This window comes from Macaca nemestrina, chromosome 11 (assembly GCF_043159975.1).
Source record: "Macaca nemestrina isolate mMacNem1 chromosome 11, mMacNem.hap1, whole genome shotgun sequence".
Taxonomy (NCBI): domain Eukaryota; kingdom Metazoa; phylum Chordata; class Mammalia; order Primates; family Cercopithecidae; genus Macaca; species Macaca nemestrina.
Window position 1 is genome coordinate 129,204,856 of NC_092135.1, and position 22,195 is coordinate 129,227,050.

A 22,195-nucleotide genomic window follows, 5' to 3' on the forward strand; every position below is an offset into this window, starting at 1 on the left:
CTTATAATTTGAAGAAATCCTCCTAGTTAACCAGTTACCACTAAATTCACGATCATCTTTACAACAATTCCATTCACAATTCTATATCAACTTGATACATATTCTTTGTATACTATTCTCTGTTTTTGCCCCAGTATCTTTGTGTTTCTGTCTGGGTGCTGTGACCTTTCCTTACTTTTTGTCATTTTCATTTTTTTTCTACATCTTTGTTTTCTTCTCTTCATTAATTGGCAGTAACATGGAATAGAAAGCCTTTTTTTTGTTTTTCAAAATTATTCCAAATAGTTATAATCTGTTCCTTTTCTTCTAAGATAAGACTATTAACTGGAGTTTTTTTGTTACATAAGAGTGTTTAACTGCTGAGATTTGCTTTCAAATTATACATCTCTTTAAAGTATTCATAAAATGGAAATACCAGTTTTGCATGAAAGTGGTAAGAGTTTGTGGCTTTGTTGTACTTTTCAGAAATAGACAATAATGGAGTTATGTTTCACTTTCTAGGATATTCTGGAAATAGTAGAAGGGTCTCTCATTAACTATAGAAAGCTCTCTGGGTTAATTGTAAGCAACAGCTGGACATGGTGACTCACACCTGTAATCACAGCACTTTGGGAGACTGAGGCACGCAGATAGCTTGGGGCCAGGAGTGGAGACTAGGCTGACCAACATGGCGAAACCCGGTCTGTACTAAAAATACAAAAATTAGCCGGGTGTGGAGGCGGGTGCCTGTAATCCCAGCTACTCAGGAGGCTGAGGCATGAGAATCGCTTGAAACCAGGAGGCGGAGGTTGCAGTGAGCCAAGATTGCACCACTGCACTCCAGCCTGGGTAACAGAGTGAGAATCTGTCTCAAAAAAAAAACAAAAAAACCTTTAAGCAAGGAAGTTTTTCTTAAGGTTTTGACGTGAAACAGTTTATAGGTGTTGTGGCTAATTCTGTAGGTGTGCTTGTATTTAAGCACACAAATTTGGAGGCAGTACAAAGCATGTGAGAAGATAGTTCTTTTGCTCTAGATTGTTGTCTATGGGTAGAACTTTGGCAATATGATTGCCTGCCAACTCTGGTATATAGATTTCCTGAAACAATTATGTATGCCTTCAGATACATAAAATACAGAATTTGGAATACTGTCATAGTGATAACTGAAAATTTAATCTCAACATACCTTGGCAAAAATATAAATCTTAACATATGCCAAATCCATCATATTTGAGACCAGAACCAAAAACCAAAATAGAGAATGATTTTTTTTAAGGAATGTAAATTATTTTGCCTCTTGTGTGAGATAACCACCCCTAATACTGCTGAAAAATCTTAGACTAGTAGTAGGGAAACATACCTAAAGCTTTGATGATTTAGGAATTAAATGTGTATTATATACTCTTCCCAGCAGATTGCATATAGCCAGTAAGGAATCGTAACAGATCAGGATTTATGTATTAGAGCCGTATTCTAGCAAAGGATTCTACCACTGTGAAAATATATGCCTTGTTCACTTATAAGCTGAGATCCTCTGTAGCCAATACATTTCTTGAGGTAATTATCCTAAACTGAGTTGCCTGCAGAAGGACAGCAATAGAGTCATAGGTTGAGGGACAAATATGGGTGAACCTGAAAAGGAAAAGCTAAATATGAGTTGTCTTCACTGCAGATCCCCTTAGCCTAAATTTGCACTTATAACAGGAGATTTAAAATGTATATCAAAAGTAGATTGTATTGTCTACTATTTACTTAGTGGCTTATGTGTACTCATCCTCATAAGAATTGTATAAAATGTAGATGACAATACTGGGGCTTGAAGAAAATTAAGTATTTTTCCTAAATTTAATCAGCTGTCTGGTATGTGGCACAGGTTGGACTCATTCTGAGACCTAACAGTGCAAAATAATATACTGAAAGGGTGAATAAAAAATTTTGTGCTGGAAGTTCACTTGAGTCACTGGACAAGCATAGATAGGTAGGCATGATCTCACTTAAAGTTTGTATCCCTGATTAAGGTCCCATGCTTGTGCACGTTAATTAATATCTTTAAGAAACCTAATATGGTTCAGGTACCCAAGCGATTTTATTTGCGTTTTCCTCCTTCTCCAATAGACCCACTTGTGCTGAGGAGATGCCCAATAGTAGTCATTTAACGAACAGGTCTAGTTCCAAGTTCCTGTTATTTTGTGTGATATCCAGCTACTATCCTCCCTATCCCTTCCATCAAAACAGTTTCCTGATCAAAGGAAAATTATGACTACATTCAACTAAATCAGACTATAAATGGTAATCTTAACTCACGTCCAGATTGTGATCACTGTTTTGTGCACTTATTTTTAGCTCTGTGTTCCTTTTGTTCTGTATCATGCCTTACACTTTCAAGGCCTGGATGGCAAGGCTAATGTTTGTTTTGTTTTATTTCATTCTTAGCACAACTTTGCATATAATTAGGAACCGAATAAATTTTATGATGATGGTGGTTCTTTTTAAAGCCTGAAATTTATTGATTTGACTTTATTTCATTTGAATACCTTAACATTTAACCAGAGTGCTGGATTGTTTTCATTTGTAGCTATACAAAATTATTTTCCTCATGGAATAATCTTGTCCAAATTAGGAAAATTGGATATTCTTAATACTTAACTCTTAGGTTAAAGAGATGATTTGATATATGACATAAAATTCTTTATATAATATATTCTTGGCACATTTATATCTCATTCATCATCTTACTCATCATTATGTTTGATGACAACTGCCAGTTCTGCTACACGTAACTAACTTGCTCTTCAGTTTTGTCACCTTCATTTTCAGTGAGGAGAAGTGTATCTAGTAGAATGATTGATGAAGACTGAATGGTTGAACTTCGGAGCCTCATTGGACTCTGGTACATGGCAGGATTAATCCCATTTCGAATTCCATGTTTCTTGAAAAACTTAGAGTTCTCTGCCGTTGGATTCCGGAAGTAGATCTTACTGGAGCGTTTTCTAAGAGTTTTTACTGACTTTGTGGCCCGGTAATTGCAGGTTATATATCGGCCAAATGCATCCCGAAATGTCTTATTGAAGAGGGTGTAAACCAAAGGATTCACTCCTGAGGAAACATAGCCTATCCACACAAATATCTCCAGGAGCATTTGGAGAGTAGTTTGGTTACAGGAATCACATAAAACTAAAGTTATGTTTGTAATAAAGAAGGGACACCACATAAGCAAAAAGAGGAAAAACACAATCCCTAGGACTTTTGAGGCTCTCTGTTCATTGGAAATGGTCTGCACTGACTTTTTTCCAATTGTGGATGTTCTTCGCGTAAGTCTTTCATCACTTGAGTTGCACAGAGCCTTGTCCTTTCGAGAACCATCCAGCATTGCCACCTTTTCCGGTGACGAACAAGGTGTTTCATCCCTTTGGAAAACTGTAGACACAGTTGACCATGTTAGGCGTTGAGGTGGCTTGTTTTTGACCAAGTAAGCCTTCTTCTGTAAAGCATGGATAGTGAGAAAGTAGGTAACAATCATAATTGCAAGAGGTGTAAAGAAGGCAGCCAGTGAGCCAAAGAGCATGAAATTGCCAAAACGTTCCTTTGTCAGCACACAAGTGATATTGTTTGGGTTGTCCACATCAGTCTCTATCCCTTTAATAGGGATTGGAATGGCAATGCCTAAGGAAGAGGAAAACAAGATAAATTGAGTCATCTTACGACCTGTAACTCTTAGGTTAGATCCTTTTAGATTGCATCCTTATAACTTTATGCTTGTTGATGCATTATGGGACCCACAATGCAGGATTTGTCAAAGCATTCATCAGTGAAGATTTGACAAACAGAACCTAAGTGAGCACATCTGTTTTTAAACAAAGAGATTGGTTAGTAATTTCAGATTTATAATGAAAGCTCCCCTAAAGCTGTAGTATATCCATGATATGGTGGAGAATGTCTTCATTTATTCTACATTTCTCATATTTTTGTTTTTTAAGCTATCTCAGATTAAGGAAGAGAAATTCAGAAGAGGAGCTGCTTTTTTCTTATTATCCAGTGTAGTTAATCTAGAGGCACTTCAGAGTACATTTATTCAGTATCTTTATTCTGTTTTATCTTTGAGGTTACAGTTTCATTTAACAGTTTTACCTTTTGATATGTGTGAATGTCTTTTAATCCTTTCCATATAAGTTCTTAGGGAAAACCAAAGTTCATTAAAAAGTGCTACTTAAAATTGGAGTGTGTGTGAATTGTGACATTGAGAGATTATGAGTTCTTAATCTTTCTTCTTCTGTGGAAGCCTGGGCAGAGCGGCACTCGTGCCTGTAATTCCAGCACTTTAGGAGGCCAAGTAGGGGTGGATCACTTGAGGTCAGGAGTTTGAGACCAGCGTGGCCAACATGGCGAAACCCCATCTCTACTAAAAATATGAAAATTAGCCAGGCATGGCAGCATGCGCCTGTAGTCCCAGCTACTTGGAAGAAGAAGGTGGGAGAATCACTTGAACCAAGGAGGCCAAGGTTGCAGTGAGTCAAGATCACACCACTGCCCTCCACGCTCAGCGACAGAGTGAGACTCTGTCTCCAAAAAAAAAAAAAAAAGAGTTCTTCTATGACATAGGAAAGAAATATACCTCATGTTAATTTTCTGATCTTTAAATACCATGAAGTAAGTATTTAATATGATGTTGCTTAGTGAAGTAGCTTATTAGAAAGACAAATAATACAGGGGTTAACCTGAATCTTTTTCCTTTGAAGCAGCAGATATTTTTTAAATGTCTGAATTAACTGATCTTTAGAAACCTCTGGAATCCTTGTGTTGTTTTGCGAATCCAAGAGCACTCATCTACACACCCTTTTTATGGTAGCTAAGAGCCATTGACAAGAATACGTTCCTCAAACCCTTTCTAACAGAGGTCATTACTTTCTCTGCTTTTCCTCATGTACACCACCAGAAAGAGGATTCTGTATACTTGTTCTACACCAGGGGTCGTTATATTACAATTTGAGGACCATTGGCCCACATTCTGTTTTTGTAAAAGTTTTATTGGCACACTGCCACTCCCATTTGTTAATAACATATTGTCTGTGGCTGCTTTTGTTCTGCAGCAGAGTGGGGGAGCTGTGACAGAAACCATACACACTCTGCAAGCCCAAAATATTTGCTGTCTTACCCTTTATAGAAAAAGTTGACTGACCCCTGCTTTACCCTCTTACTTTCAGATCACCATTCCACTGTTTCTTTCTCCCCAAAAACACTTGCCTTTTGAAGTTTATTTTATCTACTTAATACTCTCTTCTCCATCTTGCTTTTCGGCTAACCTCCATGACATTTGTTCATCTTTGTCAATGGCTTCAGTACCTGCTATAGTCTTCTCTCCACTGCTCCAGTGCCAGCATCTTCCACAACTTCATCCCATTCATGACCCTTCTAAGACCTTAATTTTATGTTTCTTGAACTCTTTGACTCTAATTATTATTTGCACTAAAGCCATCCACAGGTCTACTTAAAACAATCCCATATCTAAGATTATGAACTCTAATATTTCCCTTCCTTGTCCTGCTACCCTTCACTCCTAAAGAACTTTTGTTTACTGTTATTTTTACCTCTAGTTCATTCATTCGTCTCAATTTTCACATTCTCTTAACTCATTCTATTACGAGACTTCATTTCATTCGTCTCAATTTTTACATTCTATTAATATCAAGACACACTACTTTCCTATCCAGCTTGTTGGTCAATAACTAAAAGTTTTCACTGGTACTTTTTATGCCCTTACCCTGTATATTATCATATTTTCTATTGCCAGGTTATTACCTAGGATAACTATAAATCCAAAAGAAGAGAGTGAGCTCTCTTCAGCATTTTGTAGAATTTCAAAACTGAGCTTATTGTCATCTGCATTTTCATTTTTTCAAAGTTACTAATTTGTGATCAGTTCTACAAGACAAAGTACAATGAAGTGAAAGAGCATTGATCTTGGCCTTGGTGCTGAAAAGCTGTAAGAGTTCTTAAGCCAACTGATTAAAACCTCTAGGTTTCTTTTTTCTTACCTATAAAAGGAAGAAGTGGATTTCTAAATCTGTATATCATGAGTCTTCCTTTTATTCTTTTTTCTCCTGCATCACTCATCACTTTGTATTAGTGTAATTTGTTTATGTGTCTGCCTTTCTTGAGTGCAAAGATTCTTTTTCTTGATCATCTGTATATTCTTTACACTCAGTAAAATGTGATCAATTTATAAATTGATGGTATCCAGCCTTAATTTAGATACCATTTATACCAGTAGGCTGCTTACCTTGTTAGCTTGATCATATTTCACCATTTCAAATATTTTAATTATTCTTAAGGATCCGTTTCTTCAATTTTTTTTCCCTTTCTCTATCTTACTTTCCCACCCCACCCCAATATACACATACCTCACACTCTCCCCCTCCCTCTCCCTCATTGCAGTGAGCTTACCAAATGTGAGTCATCTCACATAATGACATCTCACATAAATGACTTTGTTATAGTTTTCCTCCTCTCCGCTTCAAATTTTAATTTTCACCCATTGTCTCCCATTCCCTTTCTGTAGCTGCTTTTGGGGGACTGGTTCTGCTCTGTCGGCACCTGCTTCCTAAACTAGCCTTTTCTCGCTGTTTTTAAATCTCTTCATTCTGAATAGACTTTTTCTTGGCCCTGCTTTCTTCCCACACCAGAGGAGTAACACAGCTTGCTTTTACCTCCAAACTTCAAAGAGGTCCAGCCCTTATTTATATCATCATTTCAGGAATATAAAGGTCAATTTCATTGTTTTGCTTTCTTGCTGTTTTTGCCCCAGTGCTCCTACTCAGATTAGGGAGAAGTAATTTAAGTATTCCAGTGTCTTAATTTTTTGCCTCTTTGAAATATTTTTACAAGGAGGAAGCTAATCTGCTGGTCAAACCATTGTAATTTTTGCAGATCTGTTTGTTTTTCTCATACTAACATATAAGAGCTTTGAATGATTTACGCATACTTCATGATAAGAAGTATAACTTTGAATATTATAGATGAGTATAGGGCCATAAGACGATTTAGAAGAAAAAGGATTTCTTATAAGTCATTTCTGAACATCAGTATGTTTTCTTTGCATCTCTTAAAGCTTTTAATTAAACATACTCAAAACACTTACGTGCAGTGACTCACACCTGCAATTCCAGCACTTTGGGAGGCTGGGGCAGGGGGATCGCCAGAGCTCAGGAGTTTGAGACTGGGCAACATGACAAACCCTATCTCTACCAAAAATACAAAAATTAACCAGGCGTGGTGGTGTGCGCCTGTAGTCCCAGCTACTTGGGAGGCTGAGGTGGGAGGATCGCTTGAGCCTGGGAAGTCGAGGCAGCAGTGAACCATGATTGTGCCACTGCACTCTAGCCTGGGTGACAGAGCGAGACCCTGTCTCCAAAAAAGAAAAAAACGAAAAACAACCCACTTAAGCAGACACTTAACTACCTTTAATCTGTACACATATGTTCTGAAATGTTGGCTTCCAAGATTAATTTGTGTTCTTTGATATCTGCCTACAAAATGTTTGAGTTGTGATTTTTGTTTTTTCTCTTACAATCTTTTAAAATGTGATTTAAGGTGCATTTCATTTCTTGTTATTTTAATGTAATTACAGGATTCCAAATGCTAGCTAGACCATAATTATCTGTTGGGAAATATGAAAACTGTTCTCAAACTTAACCTTTCTGCAAGTTAGATATCTAAGCAGAAAGAAATCTCAATAAACACTGTGCAGATGGTTCTTTCTGAGAACATGAGCTTTGTTACTCTTCACACTTTTTACCAATAGTATGGTTTAGAAGCCGTATGATAAATGCAGTGACATAAGGAGCTTATGTTAATATATCAGTAGGCTGGCTTGACCTCTCCTGCTGAGTTTCATTGCCTACTAGACCTAGTATTCTCCTAGCCAAGTGGAACCAAAGACTTTGTATACTACCCATACTCTGGCATTCTCTACATACCTATTGAAATTAACCACACCACTGTAATCTTGATGAATGCTGTAGCTCGTGAGTTGTATTGATTGGCCTGGATTGGTTTTTTGATGGCTATATAACGATCCACTGAAATGGCACAGAGATGCATGATGGATGCGGTTGAAAAGAGAACGTCAAGGAATAACCAGGCAGGACATAGAACAAGTGGGAGGGGCCACATAGCCTCTGAAAGAAACAAAAACAAGACAAACATTTTCTCCTATAAAATGGCAACCTTCAGTCTACAGTTTTTCAGGTGATACAACTTTTGTCTTTTTTGTTACTCATCTAAAATTTTATAACTTTAACAAGATGATGTTTAACATCAGATAATGGAGACAACATTAAATTCAATATTTCTGTGGATGGTAACTTTTAAATACATTTTCTATTTTGTATAATAGTTATGCCTTTTTTCTAAGTCGGCAACAGTTTAACTTTTTAGCATTATTGTGACCTTTGCTCTTTTGTTGATTCCATTTGTGATCTTTTTAAAATTTATGTAGTATTGTGACTGGAACTTAACCTTGGTATGTAAATAAAATTTATTTTTAAGCTGATGTTGTATAAAAAGAAAACATTCTACCATATACAGGAAACGGTATGACAAAAAACATTAGAATGGGAGTCCCTGTGACATCTGGGTTTTGGGCTCACTTCTAGCAATAACTGAACAGCAAGATCCTTGTTTATAGCATTCCCTAGTTTGATGAAATAGTGGAATGATTGTTTTGACAGAAATAGTTCTCAAATAAAGATTGCAAAAGGAATGGCTTCAGATTATCTAGAAGAAAAGTAGATTGTTTCCCTTTCTATATTCCATCATTCACTCCAAAAACTGGAGATATAATAATTAGTACAGACTTTTGATTTAAAAAGAAAATCTCAGGGTTAGACGTAGTACTTAATTTATTTAACAAACTCTTTACAAAACACTGCGTACCTCATATAGTCTTAAGCCCTTTAGAAATATTAACCTTAAAAAAATTTTAGGTGTGAATGTGATACTGAATATTCTGCATAGTTTTCTAATCAATTACACAGATGTTCATACATATGTGAATTTAATAGGCATTACATATATACACCCACCACTTTTCAAAGTGTGTTTACAGTTTCAAAACAACTAAAATTTTAGAATTCCCCCTAGAATATTTCCATTAGAATCCAGTTTAATGCCTGTAGAAAACAAATGTCATGCATGTGAGATTATCTAAGTCTCTTTTAGGATTTGATTGTTATATGTCCACTGATAATATATAATCTACTTTTCTTCTGGCTATTGCAGGTATATCTGACTTTGACAGGTACAAAGTGATTGTCATAATTGAAGGAAAACCAGGATAATCATCTCAGGGTTACAGAACAACAAGAGACCCTTCTATTGTGAACTGTTTAAATTTAAGGAGCCTGGGGGTGGAGAGAGATTAAAATCTCAGAAAAAAAAAAAAAAAAAAAAAAGCATAATTTAGGGGCAGAGTTCTTAGATAGGTTTGGCTATGTTATTTTCAAGCATCAAGTAGGAGATTTTTTAAAAGTCAGGTAGTATTTCAGTGAAAAATATTTGGGCACTTCACAAAGTATCCAAAAGGTAGCAGGTCTGACACATCTACTTTTTGGTGCCTTCTGTTTCCAGAGTTGGTATGTGGCATTCTGAAAAGGAATATTAAAATATTTCTTCCTAGGAACAAAATAACAAAATCAGCACAAACTTTTACTCAAAAAGAATAAATGATTGGACTTAGTTCCATGTTCAGCAGCTTCTTAAAAAGGGATGAAAGCATCAAGTGGAAGGGGTCATTCATGATTTTCAGTGTATTGCTGTAAACTTTTCATGCTTGTTGAATGGGAGGTAGGAAGGGATAGAGGTGGTACATTTTAGATTTACTGAGCTGGAAGGAACCTTAGAGATTACCATTGATCTTGCAGATGAGTAAATTCAGGTATGATTAAGTCTGAATGCAGGGGTAAGGAGGGGAGGCATTTATTTATTGAAATTTAAATATTATTTGAAAGTGTTCTTTAGAACTGCCACTCAGAGTTTGCTGTTAAGATGGAGAGTGAGGATCGGTATCACCTGGGTACTTAGATATTAGGGCTCTTGGGTCTCATCTCAGACCTACTGTATCAGACTCTGCAATTAAACAAGGTTTCCAGGTGATTTGTGTGCAAATTAACATTTGAGAAGCAGTGCTTTGGAAGACTTTCTGGGAAGGTTTGTGTCTGAGTCTTAAAAGATGCTCTTAGTGTGCTGTTGTAGGGTTGGTTATAGGCTCTTGAAATGTCTCATGGAAAGGAACTAATGGGAGGCCTCTCAGAATAAATTAAGTCAGAGAAACGGATGTTAGGGGAAAATCTAATCAATTGGATTTTCTCACTCTTAGCCGTAGCATTCAGATTTTCTGTCATTTAGTGGAAAAGGACCTTGGACACAGGCAGCTTTAAAGCGAACTAACAGTCTAAGTAGAGTGAAAAGAATTATTTTAGAGTTTGTAGTAGAAACTACTAAAAATGAGGATACATTCTAAACTGAGCTAAAGTTCTAGATTTACGACTGTAAGTAGGGTGGTAGAAAAATACTTGTCTAGAGCATTTTTTTCCACAAAATATATTTAATAAGCTTGTTATATAAAATCAAACACTTAACATTGTCAACATTTCTTCAATAATTCAAACTCACTGATATCTAACTCTGGGAGTAGTTTGTATTTTGGAAGACTTCCTAAGCTAAAAGTATATTTACATATTTACAACACATGTAAATATAACTGAAGAACTACTTCAAATAATGTTGAAATTCACAGAATTGTAGAGATTTATAGTTATAGTTTAGAAGTGTCACCAAATTGTTTGCAATCAAATGTACAGCACTAATTATGAAAAATGTTTTACCAAAAGGGGGAGAAAAACTGGGAGGGAAATATATGATGTTAAAGTCCTGTGATAAATACTTAGAAGATTAAAAAGTAATAATATACAATCGATTTAATGACCAAAAATTTTTTTTGAATCCCTGATTGTAATTTTTGGTAGCTTCACCCAGTCTTTCAGAAGGCAGTATGCTATGCTGTCAGGAACTCTCCACTGTCTCATCAGAGCCATGCTAAATGCAGTAACAGCCCTGGCTGAAAATAAGGAAGATGATGTTAGCAACTTTGAGTTTCACACATCTTCTCCATACAGGCTAAGTACTTATGCTTACATGTATTCCTGAAAGATTAAAAGGCCCGTCACCCATTCATACCAAAAAAATACTTTCTCAACATGCTTTAAAAGGATTCCTTACTTTGTTTTTATTTTTTTATTTTTTATTTTTTGAGACAAGGTCTGACTCTCTCTCCCAGGTTGCAGTGCAAGTGATGCGATCTTGACCCTGCAACCTCTGCCTCTCGGGCTCAAGCCATCCTCTGACCTCAGCCTCCAAAGTAGCTGGGACTAGAGGCACATACCATCATACCCGGCTAATTTTTTTGTATTTTTTGTAGAGATGGGGTTTCACCATGTTGCCCAGGCTGGTCTTAAACTCGTGAACTCAAGCGATCCACCCACCTCGGCCTCCCAAAGTGCCAGGATTACAGGCATGAGCGACCATGCCCAGCTGGGTTCCTTACTTTGGAGGAGGGAGACAAACATACATCATATATAAATATTTATCACATAAGGTATCAGAGATATTGATTGCAGTTAAGGATTTAAAAGGCAGGTAATTATTGTGTTGTATCTTAGGTTTCCTTCCTTTAAGTCCTTACTCTCTCTAACATGTTTTAAAATGGTTTGTCAACTATTTAAACTTGTGTGTTTAGCTATTCTAGTTATGGATTATACTTCTGAAGATTAAGGTTTAGAAAATTCTAGTCATAAATCTAGTAGCCATAAGCAGGAAGCCATAAGAAAACTCATATAAAAAATATTTGTCTTTGGAATTTGACCATCTGATGCACATACTCCTAATTGTGGGCTAAGAAGGAAAGTTTGTTTAGCGCTGATTTAAGTAACCCTTTGAAGCCCTGTTAGCGTCACTTTACGCAGAAAGAATTTATAAACTCATTCCCACTTAAAATTCACTAGAATTTTCTTATTACAGTTAGTGCTTTATTGTTAACAGAAATATTGAGATGTGATACAGAATTTTCTTTAAGAAAGAATGAGACTGAAATTTAAGATTAAAAGAGATGAATCTTTATAATTCCAAGCCTTTCTGATTTCAAGTTACATGAAACACTGGTGGATAGTTTTTATGAAACATAAAACAAAAAGATAGCTGCATTAAATTAATAGAAACCCTATATTAATATAAACCCTATATGCAAAAAAGAAAAAGAGGCTGTTGTAAATGCCTAATAGATTTGGGTAATCTAAGAATTTATAGAAATTAAAAACAGTTCTGGGCGGATCATGAGGTCAGGAGATCGAGACCATCCTGGCTAACCCAGTGAAACCCCGTCTCTACTAAAAAATACAAAAAACTAGCCGGGCGTGGTGGCGGGCGCCTGTAGTCCCAGCTACTCGGGAGGCTGAGGCAGGAGAATGGCGTGAACCCGGGAGGCAGAGCTTGCAGTGAGCTGAGATCCAGCCACTGCACTCCAGCCTGGGGGGGACAGAGCGAAACTCCATCTCAAAAAAAAAAAAAAAAAAAAAAAAAAAACAGTTCTCGACACACTTGTTTTATAAAGGGACTTTTCCTAGTCTAGAGACTTTCATTCTAAAATCGTTTTTTAGTTAGTATTAATTTAGTTAGCTCAAAGTCAGAAAAGTTTATTTCTATTTAGAATAACTAAATTAAAGGTTAAGTTGGTGTTGTGAAATACTTTATTTCAAAACGTTTATTTTAGGAGTTTTGGTTTTAAGAATTTCTAATTACATTTATTTGTTGTAATGTATTATATCCCATGTACTTCCACAAAGACTTAGGACATTGAAAATTTGAAACAACGAAGTGAAACAGTTACATATTTAAATAGAAAGAAAGAAAGAAAAGTGTATCTAAGAGTCAGTCTGAGGGAAATAAGTTACTAGGTTCAACTAAATTAATTACTGTTATTCTAGGGCTCTACATTAGACTCTTTTCATTAAAATTAAAGAATAATAGCATTTCTGCAAATGCGTGAAATAATTACAAACTGAATATTAAAGCAACAAAACAAGTCCTAGATGGGTCTTGTCTTATACACAATTGTTTAATTATCTAAAGAATATCAGTAGCACAAATATTTTATTGTTTAAAATGAAGATTATGCTTTAAATACTGCCATACATAAGGGATGGTAGGAGTTGTCATTCAGTTATGTAAATTGTCATTTGTCTCCTAGACAAGGTTCAACAACTTCATAAGTATGGGCCCAGGTCTAATACCTTCCACAGAAAAGAGATCTTGCAGTCATCTGAAGGATTTGTACAAGTATAGGTCGATGCTCAAGTATTCTTTTCCACTTAATATGAAATATAACTTTAACGGAAAAGAATATTGAGATCTAACTTGTCCCTAAGAGGGGAAAAAAAATTCTGTGATCCTCTTAACAGTTACGTGGGGTTATTTAAGATATAATTGTTGGTTCTCTATGCCAAATATGACAGTTTTGGCTGGTCACATTTCTCATTGGCATTTGAGAAAGCAGAGTAATAAAGGTTAAGAGTGTGAATTCTAGAATCAGTCCTCCTGGGTTTAAATCATGTCTCTGCCACTTTGTAATCTTGAACAGATTACTTCTCTCTCTGCTTCTCTGTCCTCTGTAAAACGAGGATAATAGTACCTGTTTTATAGGATTGCTTAAATAGAGTTTATATGGATGATGATTAAATACACGTGAAGTGTTTAGAACAGTTCCTGGCATAAAGAGAGCACTCAATAAATGTTATTGGTTTTAAGAATTCCTGCTTATTACTGTTATTTAACAGAAACTAGCCAGCAAACTCAACCATGAAAACACTCCTACATAGAAACAACAAGCCAAATCATCAGTATGAAATAAGAGTGTTTGTCTTTTCTACCTGCTGTAGCAAAAGTGCATACATCTGATTCAGCTTAAAACTTTAAGCTATACTTTCAGGGGGTGAGGGAGGATGGGCTGAGAACAGTTTAACTCTGTTTAACTTTGAATTAAATTTGTCAAAGTATGTTTTTTACTAACATTGAACTTTAACTGCTGTTTATTTTATGTATGATACAGGAAAATAACCTGTATGCATTGCATGCCTGGGTTTTTTATTGGTTTGGGTATTTTTGTTTGTTTGTTTTTGCTTTCTTTTGAATTAGTACAAAAACCTGAGGATTTTTACTAGAAACCCCGTATCTTGATGAGGCAGACTTATTTTATCTGAAACCTGCTTAACCTTTGGGCAGCTTTTTAGTTTGGAAAGTTAGGTTATACCATTTGTCCGGAAAATAATTAGCATCAGTCCATAAATCTGGGACATAAAATGTTTCCCTTTGGAGGATGTAAAAGACTATTTTTAAAGGCATTCCAAGTGGGCTGTTCCTATAGAGTTTACAGAGGTTCTCAGTTCATGAACTTATTGCAGCAGGCAAATCATAAATAGTTCTTATGTCCAAAAAGAACATGATTTTCAAATATACATTTATCTCAGAAATTCTAATGCTTCTGTCTTTATCTTCCAGGAAAGACATAGTTCAGTTCAAATTATTGTTTAAAAGTTTCTGTTTTGTTTTTTACCTTTTACCTTTTGAGCATATGAGTTATCCTGGGTTTCATTGTCTAATATGATAGTATTTTAAATGTTTTAAGCAATTTAATGCTTACAAAATTTTTTCCTGGTTTTTAAAATTTCCGCTTTATAATAAGAAGTGACTTTAATTAATTGCTTTTCTCCTCCATTTAAGAACTGGGTAGGCTAACATTTTACTGCATAAATGAATAACTGCCATTTTTCTCTTACTGCTATACATTTGTTTCATCTCTGATTAGACTTACGTCTCAACTAAATCATATTTAATTTGCATGCAGTACTCTACCAATTACTATTAGTGCTTATAAGATGCTGGGCCCTGCTTGTCAAGGTGATTGAACTCTGAAATAATAAATGACTTGCCTGATCCAACACAGGAGAACCAGGATTCAAACCCTGGGATGCCGTGCTTCAAACAGCCGTCTTTCAGCCATTTTATATACTCTCTTTCAGCTATACCAAGGATACTGTTTGAACTTATAGATCATGAGGCATTAATTAAAACTTAAGTTATAGCCAGGTTTGGTGGCTCACGCCTGTAATCCCAACACTTTGGGAGGCTGAGGCACGTGGATCACCTGAGGTTAGTAGTTCAAGACCAGCCTGGTCCACATGGCAAAACCCTATCTCTACTAAAAATACAAAACTTAGCCAAGTGTGGTGGCTTGTGCCTGTAGTCCCAGCTGCTCGGGAGGCTAAGGCAGGAGAATTGCTTGAACCTGTGGATGGAGGTTGCAGTGAACCAAGATCATGCCACTGATGCCCAATGGATGGCCAGATGCCATATTTTTCCCTGTTACTTCTTTTTTTTTTTTTTTTTTTTTGAGATGGAGCCTTGCTCTGTCACCCAGTCTAGTGTACAGTGGCGCGATCTCGGCTCACTGCAACTCTGCCTCCCGAGTTCAAGCTATTCTCCTGCCTCAGCCTGCCGAGTAGCTGGGACTACAGGCGCGTGCCACCACACCCGACTAATTTTTGTATTTTTAGTAGGGACGGGGTTTCGCCATGTTGGACAGGCTGGTCTCGAACTCCTGACCTCAGGTGATCCATCCGTTTCAGCCTCCCAAAGTGCTGGGATTACAGGCATAAACCACTGTGCCCAGCCTCCCCTGTTACTTTTTAAATCACTTATAAAATGAAAGAAAGAAAGGTTCAGAGAAACTCTTAAATGGTGAATATCCTGTCTTTTTTATATCAGCATAAGATGTTGTTTTCTTGCTCAAGTATTTCTAATATAGGTATTTTCAAGCCTTATGTTATAAGTTGTTGATTTGTGATCATGGATTTTAGGAATTATGGACAAGACAATAAAAAACTAGAACTGTAAAGATCAAGTCCAGTGCTCCCAGATAGGAAGAAGTGGCAGAAAAATTGACCTAGCACAACTCATTTGAAAGACAATGTTGTGTCTAAGTTGTCATAATCTTGGGAAAATAGGAATTCAAACTGTGTATTGCTAAATAGTATACAGATCAGTGATTGAAAAATATCTCTCGGTATAAGGACACAAGGGCCACTTTTATATTTTACTGCTCTTATTTTTAAATTTTCATTTTATTAGACCACTAGCTAGGATAGTTTTTCTGTTACTTTCATTGAATTCCCCTGAGATAGCTAAAATTATTGTTCATAGTGATAATCTTTTATCATAGAACCAAGAACACTTGTTTGTACAAACGTCAGAAGTCCTAAAGATTACCACTACAATAAGAGTGTAAATAAAGTCTAATTCTGCTTTTTAAAGTTATCAGAAGTTCTTATAAAGGCATTAGTTTAGAAAAATCTTAGTGTTTATTACTTTGCAAAAGGTTATAAAAATATCTTAGTATTTGAAGTCAGCTTTTCATTTGTACATGCAGTTCCCAATTTATAAATTCATCCTTCGAAGTTTGTTAGAGGGCAACATGTGTTTTTTTCCTACATTTTTTCATAGAAATTGAATTATGCTTTAAATAATTAATGCCATAATGTATTAGAAAATGTATTAGATAGTGGTTCCCAGATTTATTCATTTTTTAAAAACCTACAAACCCCACTATACAACTTAATTCTGATAGTAAAAGTGTGTGGGGCTATAAAAGATTTTATTTTGTAATTAGAAATTGACAAATGTGAGTCAGGTATGGTGGCATGTGCCTGTAATCCTAGCTACTTGAGAGGCTGAAGCCAGAGGATCGCTTGAACCCAGGAGTTTGAGGCCAGCCCAGGCAACATTGCCAGACCCCATCTGTATTAAAATAAATAAATAAAAGTAAATTTAAAAGTTTAACATTTGGAAGAATGAAATACTATTAAAATATCTATCAATTATTTAAGACATAAATATGAAGACATTTCACATATTTTATGTTAACATATGTTGGGTTTTCTGCTAATTATATTGCTATCTTGGGTACCAACATTTTTTAAATATACACTTAAAATTTTCGGCTGCTGGATACCTATTTTTCTATAGAATACATGGAATTATCTTTGTTATCTTTGTATTTTGTTTGTTAGCTCACTTTAATTCTGTGGTACTTTACCTTTTAAGATTCCTTAACTATTTAGCTGATAATTTAAATATCTACCATGGTATTTTGCATATAACTTAAAATATTTTTGATATTTATGGGCTCAAAGATTTTAAAGCTAAAATTCACTTCTGCATCATTCTTTCAATTGCATGTATTGAATGACGTATTAAATGTTATGGTAGTCTGAAATAAGCATTTTGACATTTTCTGTTTGCCTAGCAAAGCACAGTTTGAAGAGTATGATTTTACATCTTAAGCTACTATTATGTACATGGAGATGAGAGCTGGAATCATATGCCTGTACAATATTTATCAAATATGCATATATATTTCTACCTAATACTTTCTTTTAAGCTTTATTCAGAATTAGGTTACTTTATGTTCTCTATTATAGTAAGACTTCTTAATTATTTTTCATGGTTTCCTGCAGTGTTAGATTACTTAAAATATTACAAATTTATAAGACAGAGGGAGATAGACTGTTAATTATTAGAAAGTCTAATTAAAGCAGTAGAACCTTACTCATTACTGCTTGTCCTGCCACATAATTTTCTTGATTTATTTTAAAGCCCAGGTAAATGTTGATTTAAAATGGAAGGTTTAAACCTGTTACCATCTGATAATAGTTTTAGATATCTTTCTGTTATTACTTATAAAATTGTAATGTGTAAAACCTGGGTATAATAGTTGGAATAGCAGGGGTTTTTTACTTTCTAATAGTGGATTCTGGTTTAATAAATTTTACTTCTATAACTTAAAATATTTTTATCTTCATATAAGTAAATATAATTCTAAGAAACAATATCTGCCACAAGTAATCATTTTCCTTAGGTAGTTTATGAATGGAATATCAGTTTACACCAAGCACTGAATAAGTTAAATATCCTTTTAATGCTGATTCCAAGGGTCTAGAAACCCTCATAATTCATCAGCAGAATTATTTGTGTTTACCCAAATTTTATAACTAGAGATAATATGCATAAATCTGGAACTACTTATATCTATTTTTTTATTATAACAAACTAAGATTTCAGTGTCAAACTATACTGTACCTTTTATTATCACAATAACTAGGTTTTAATCCACTTACGAACTTAGAGGTCTATCAAGAACACAGATGCCCATATATCATAAAAAATTAAATAGATGAATCATGTCTTTGGACACTCTGAGCCAAACCATTTCCTTCAGCAACTAAACATAATTTTTCTTAACATGACACTTACGAAGGAATTGTGTTCGAGTTTATAATATACAAACTATTAAGAGCTATAATAAGGATTTTTGGACAATTCCAATTTTAAACTGAGGTTTAGCGATTTAAATTGGGATTTAGTGATTCAAAGACCTTATCGTTAACCCAGCCCATACCTGTCCCGGAAGTGTCCTAGTTATTGCTTTAAGGAAAAAAAGTATCAATGTAGAAAAGTTAAGGTATAGACCTATTCATTGTAATTTATAGATAATATATTCAGAATCTATAAATATCACTAACTTGAATGACTTTTTAAATGATTTTATTAGATAGCTTAGGAGGGAGAAAAATGGCTTCCAAAAAATATTTTTTTCTCTTTAAAACTGATGATCAACCATAGAAAATGATGTAAAACAAGGGACCGTGTACTTGCCGCATCTTTAAATAGTCCAAGTTCATCTTTTATTTCAACAAAAATAAAGATTAAATGAGTGCCCATTCTCTAATAGTATATCATAGTTCTGTGGTTTGATGGCACAAACAAAGTGAAATACTTACCAAACATTATTGTCAAGAGGGCAATTGGCATCACAAACAATCCAACCAGCAAATCAGCCACCGCCAAGGACATTAGAAAGTAATTAGTAGCATACTGCAGCTTTTTCTCCAGCGAAACAGCCAGAATAACAAGGGTATTTCCACCAATTGTGGGTATTATCACCATGAGTATCAGAAGAGCTGCCCAGTGCAGTTTATTTCCCTGTTCCTCAACAATCTGTTTCATTTCCTCTGGTATTGATTCTGTCTGTAATCCAGACCAGTTAGAAGAGATAACGTGAACAAAGGTGCTCTGCAAAATGTGCTCAGGCATTGTGCTTTGAAGTTCAGACACTCTGTAAGAGAGAGCCATTTGCTGTTTTTCTGTGATTCAATCCCGTTCCGAACAGTGGTCAGCATGGTTAGTAGCTAAACTGGTCATCTGTTTTTTTAAGGCATTGTACCCATGTCAAACACTCGAAAGCCACAGTTGACACATTCCTTTAAAAAAAAAAAATCCAAGTTCTCTAAAATGAGCTTATATACACATCTGTCCATGTTTGTAGGTAAGATCTCCAAGTATTTATTATTTTCTAAAGGCTTAAATTTAGAAGAACTCAGTGAAAAGAAACTGATAGCTGTGAAGAAAAATAGGAGATATATATATATATATATACATATATATATATATATATTTAGTTTCTCTCTCTTTTTCTACCGTAGTTGTAGAGTCATGTTTGAACTTGCATGCCAGAGAGTTCCCCCTAGATACAAAATACATAGATTGCATTATTTTATTCATTTCTGAAAGTGGTAAAAACTCTTGAACTTCATAGCCCTTCCCTTAGTAAGTCTGTTGTGCATTTGTGACAATGCAGCCAGTTCTCCAAGTATACTATATTTCTGATATTCCTCAGTTAATGAAACAGAAGACACATTAATTTTTTCAATGGTTGTAATAAAAAGTTAGGTGTTTCCTGACCCTTCAATGTCTTTTTACCTTTACTTACAGAAGAATAGAAAAGTCAAAAAACAATAGTTCAGAATAGAACTTTTAGTATGTGCTGACCACCCACCTGGAAACACTCCAAGCCCAACAAGGGTCTAAATGAATTATTTACCAGCTAGGAATCCTTATATGTAATTGGCTTTGTCTGACTAGGTTTGTAAGTACTAATATAAATGTCATTTTAGATTTCCTTTATTTTGAGAGAAGGAGAATAAATAGATATTACTAGGATCCATATAATTGTTTTTAGTAATTTCATCTCTCATGGTGTATTTTTGCAACAATTGTGTTCTAAATTTAATCACTAAATTTACCAAATTCAAACCAATTTTTTTGGTTGTTGTTTTAAGTAGTGTTTTTTTGTTTTAACCTTCCCAGTTGCCTTGAGAAGAAAGGGAAACCAAAAGGAAAATTAAACCATTTATTTGTTCATCAAATGTACAAATCACATTTTAAAAAACTCTCCTTTAGCATTACTAAATTTTTCATTTTGATTTTTAAACCGCTGAATAGAAATGAAAGTTTATGATAGCAGAATTCTTGAAGATTTAAAAAAAAAAAAAAAACCTTTAGATTAATTCCATATGTGTTTGTTAAATGCTTACCTCTGGTTTCGTTGTTATTTTGCCGAGCATGTCATCTTATGTGTTCACTGGACTTGCTTGCTGCTGTGACTGAAATCCTCCTCCCATTGACTTATTCTGAGCCTCTAGCACAGGCGGTTGAAAGCAGTGAAACAAATATGTTGGATAGCTGCAAGCATGCCAAGGAGGTTATTTCCTCTTTTGATACATTCATTTTTAGAGAGTAGCAGCATTCATTGTAATTCTTAAATCACTGTTAAGCATGTTGAACCAGTTCATGGCCCTTATTCAAGTTATATTTTTAAGAGCTCTCTTTAATGTTTGGGGGACTGTAATAAACTTGATCATTTTAGCTTCAGATAGTTTTGTTTGGGATTACGCCTGAGCTGTTTTTCCCATTTGAGAAAAAATAAGATATAATCTAGCTATTGTAGAGGTTTCATTCTATGAAGATTCTGCCCTTTTAAAAGCCTATAGTGATTTCTGCAGTTTCTGTTTCTAGCAGTGAAACAAGATTCTTATCTAGCTTTTGTGCCTTTGCTGTGGAACACCATTAATTTGCTCTGGTTGCAACCTTATATAGAAGAGCACAGAAAGGCCTGAATTCTACATATATACATAGGTTTTAGCAGAAACTTTTTTACTGCTTATTTTTAAACAGATGATCTCTGGGTTTAAGAGTGGTTCACAGCTTTTTTTCCCCGTAGATTTTACATTGAAGAAAATACAAGTAATGAAAATACTTTTTTGCCTTATTTCAGAAAATTGGTGTTTAAATCTTAATAGTTATGCTATTTAAGTTTTCTCTAAGACTAGCTTAATATTAGAACTTCAGCATTCTCAAGGTTTCCTTTTAAAATATCATTATAGATGCATATTTTTAATTAATTACTTATAAATCAGTGATGGCATTTGTGCCCTTGTTTCAAATTTGTATTCCTTTGCTCATGTTGAATGTTATTGGAAAATACTTAGTTCATTTTAGCTCTGCTGAGCACTTCAGATTTTATTCAGTATTTGCTGCTTTTTTAAAAACTCAAAATTTACTATATTAGAAAAAATACTTGTGAAGAATTCTAGATGAAATAATACTCAATGGAAATCAGATGTTTGTTAATGTACCAGAATTTCTATTCAGGAATATGAAAATATTTTAAGGCAAGGCACGGTGGCTCGTGCCTGTAATCCCAGCTCTTTGGGAGACCAAGACAGGTGGATTGCTTGAGTCTAGGAGTTAGAGACCAGCTTGGGCAACATGGCAAAACCCCATCTCTACAAAAAAAAAAAAAAAAAAACACAAAAATTAACCAGGTGTGGTGGTGCACACCTGTAGTCCCAGCTACTGGGTGGCGGTGGAGGAGTTGGGGGTTGGGGGTTGAGGGTCGGGGGAGACCTGAGGCGGGAGGATTTCATGAACCTGGGGTAGGTCAAGGTTGCAGTGAGCCAAGATTGCACCACTGCGCTCCAGCTTGGGGTGACAGAATGAGATCTTGTCTCCAAGATAAAAAAAGGAAAGAAAAGAAAATATTTTTAAATACTGCTTAGTTGTGAGTTACACTTTGATATCTGTGCTTATGAAGGCAGATAGGGATCTGCAAAACAAGTAATGTCAGATTGAAAATAGCAACACCATTATATCCAATGAAAAAACTTGTATGAAATAAGCCTTTATTGATTTGTTTATAGATAAAATTTTTAAAATA

The 22,195-nt window shown here is 35.1% G+C and overlaps 2 protein-coding genes across 4 annotated transcripts in view; one reads left to right on the top strand and one right to left on the bottom strand.

The window, feature by feature from the left end:
• Positions 1–22,195, top strand: part of LOC105474013 (proteasome 26S subunit, non-ATPase 1) — a 122,012-nt gene that overhangs the window by 52,148 nt on the left and 47,669 nt on the right. The gene's annotated exons all lie outside the window — the stretch shown is intronic.
• LOC105473942 (5-hydroxytryptamine receptor 2B) lies at positions 697–20,592 on the bottom strand. 3 transcript variants are annotated; one of them, XM_011728176.2, is made up of 4 exons: positions 20,514–20,592; positions 18,921–19,400; positions 7,953–8,153; positions 697–3,642 (listed from the first exon to the last, which is right to left on the bottom strand). In XM_011728176.2, the coding sequence occupies exons 2-4, from the start codon at positions 19,270–19,272 to the stop codon at positions 2,750–2,752; spliced, it is 1,446 nt and encodes a 481-aa protein (XP_011726478.2). In that variant the 5' UTR covers positions 19,273–19,400; positions 20,514–20,592; the 3' UTR covers positions 697–2,749. The 3 variants fall into 3 exon arrangements, with proteins under 3 accessions (XP_011726478.2, XP_011726477.2, XP_011726479.2); XM_011728175.2 differs by having other exon boundaries at positions 18,921–19,537; positions 20,514–20,571; XM_011728177.2 differs by having other exon boundaries at positions 698–3,642; positions 18,921–19,255; positions 20,514–20,584.

What these genes read in the sequence shown, in the direction of transcription:
- LOC105473942 (XM_011728176.2), bottom strand. Translation starts at nt 19,272, where the DNA reads ATGGCTCTCTCTTACAGAGTGTCTGAACTTCAAAGCACAATGCCTGAG. An exon ending in CCTCTTGACAATAATGTTTG is followed by an intron (nt 8,154 to 18,920) that starts GTAAGTATTTCA and finishes TGTTTCTTTCAG; the next exon opens with AGGCTATGTGGCCCCTCCCA. An exon ending in GGTGTGGTTAATTTCAATAG is followed by an intron (nt 3,643 to 7,952) that starts GTATGTAGAGAA and finishes CCTCTTCCTTAG; the next exon opens with GCATTGCCATTCCAATCCCT.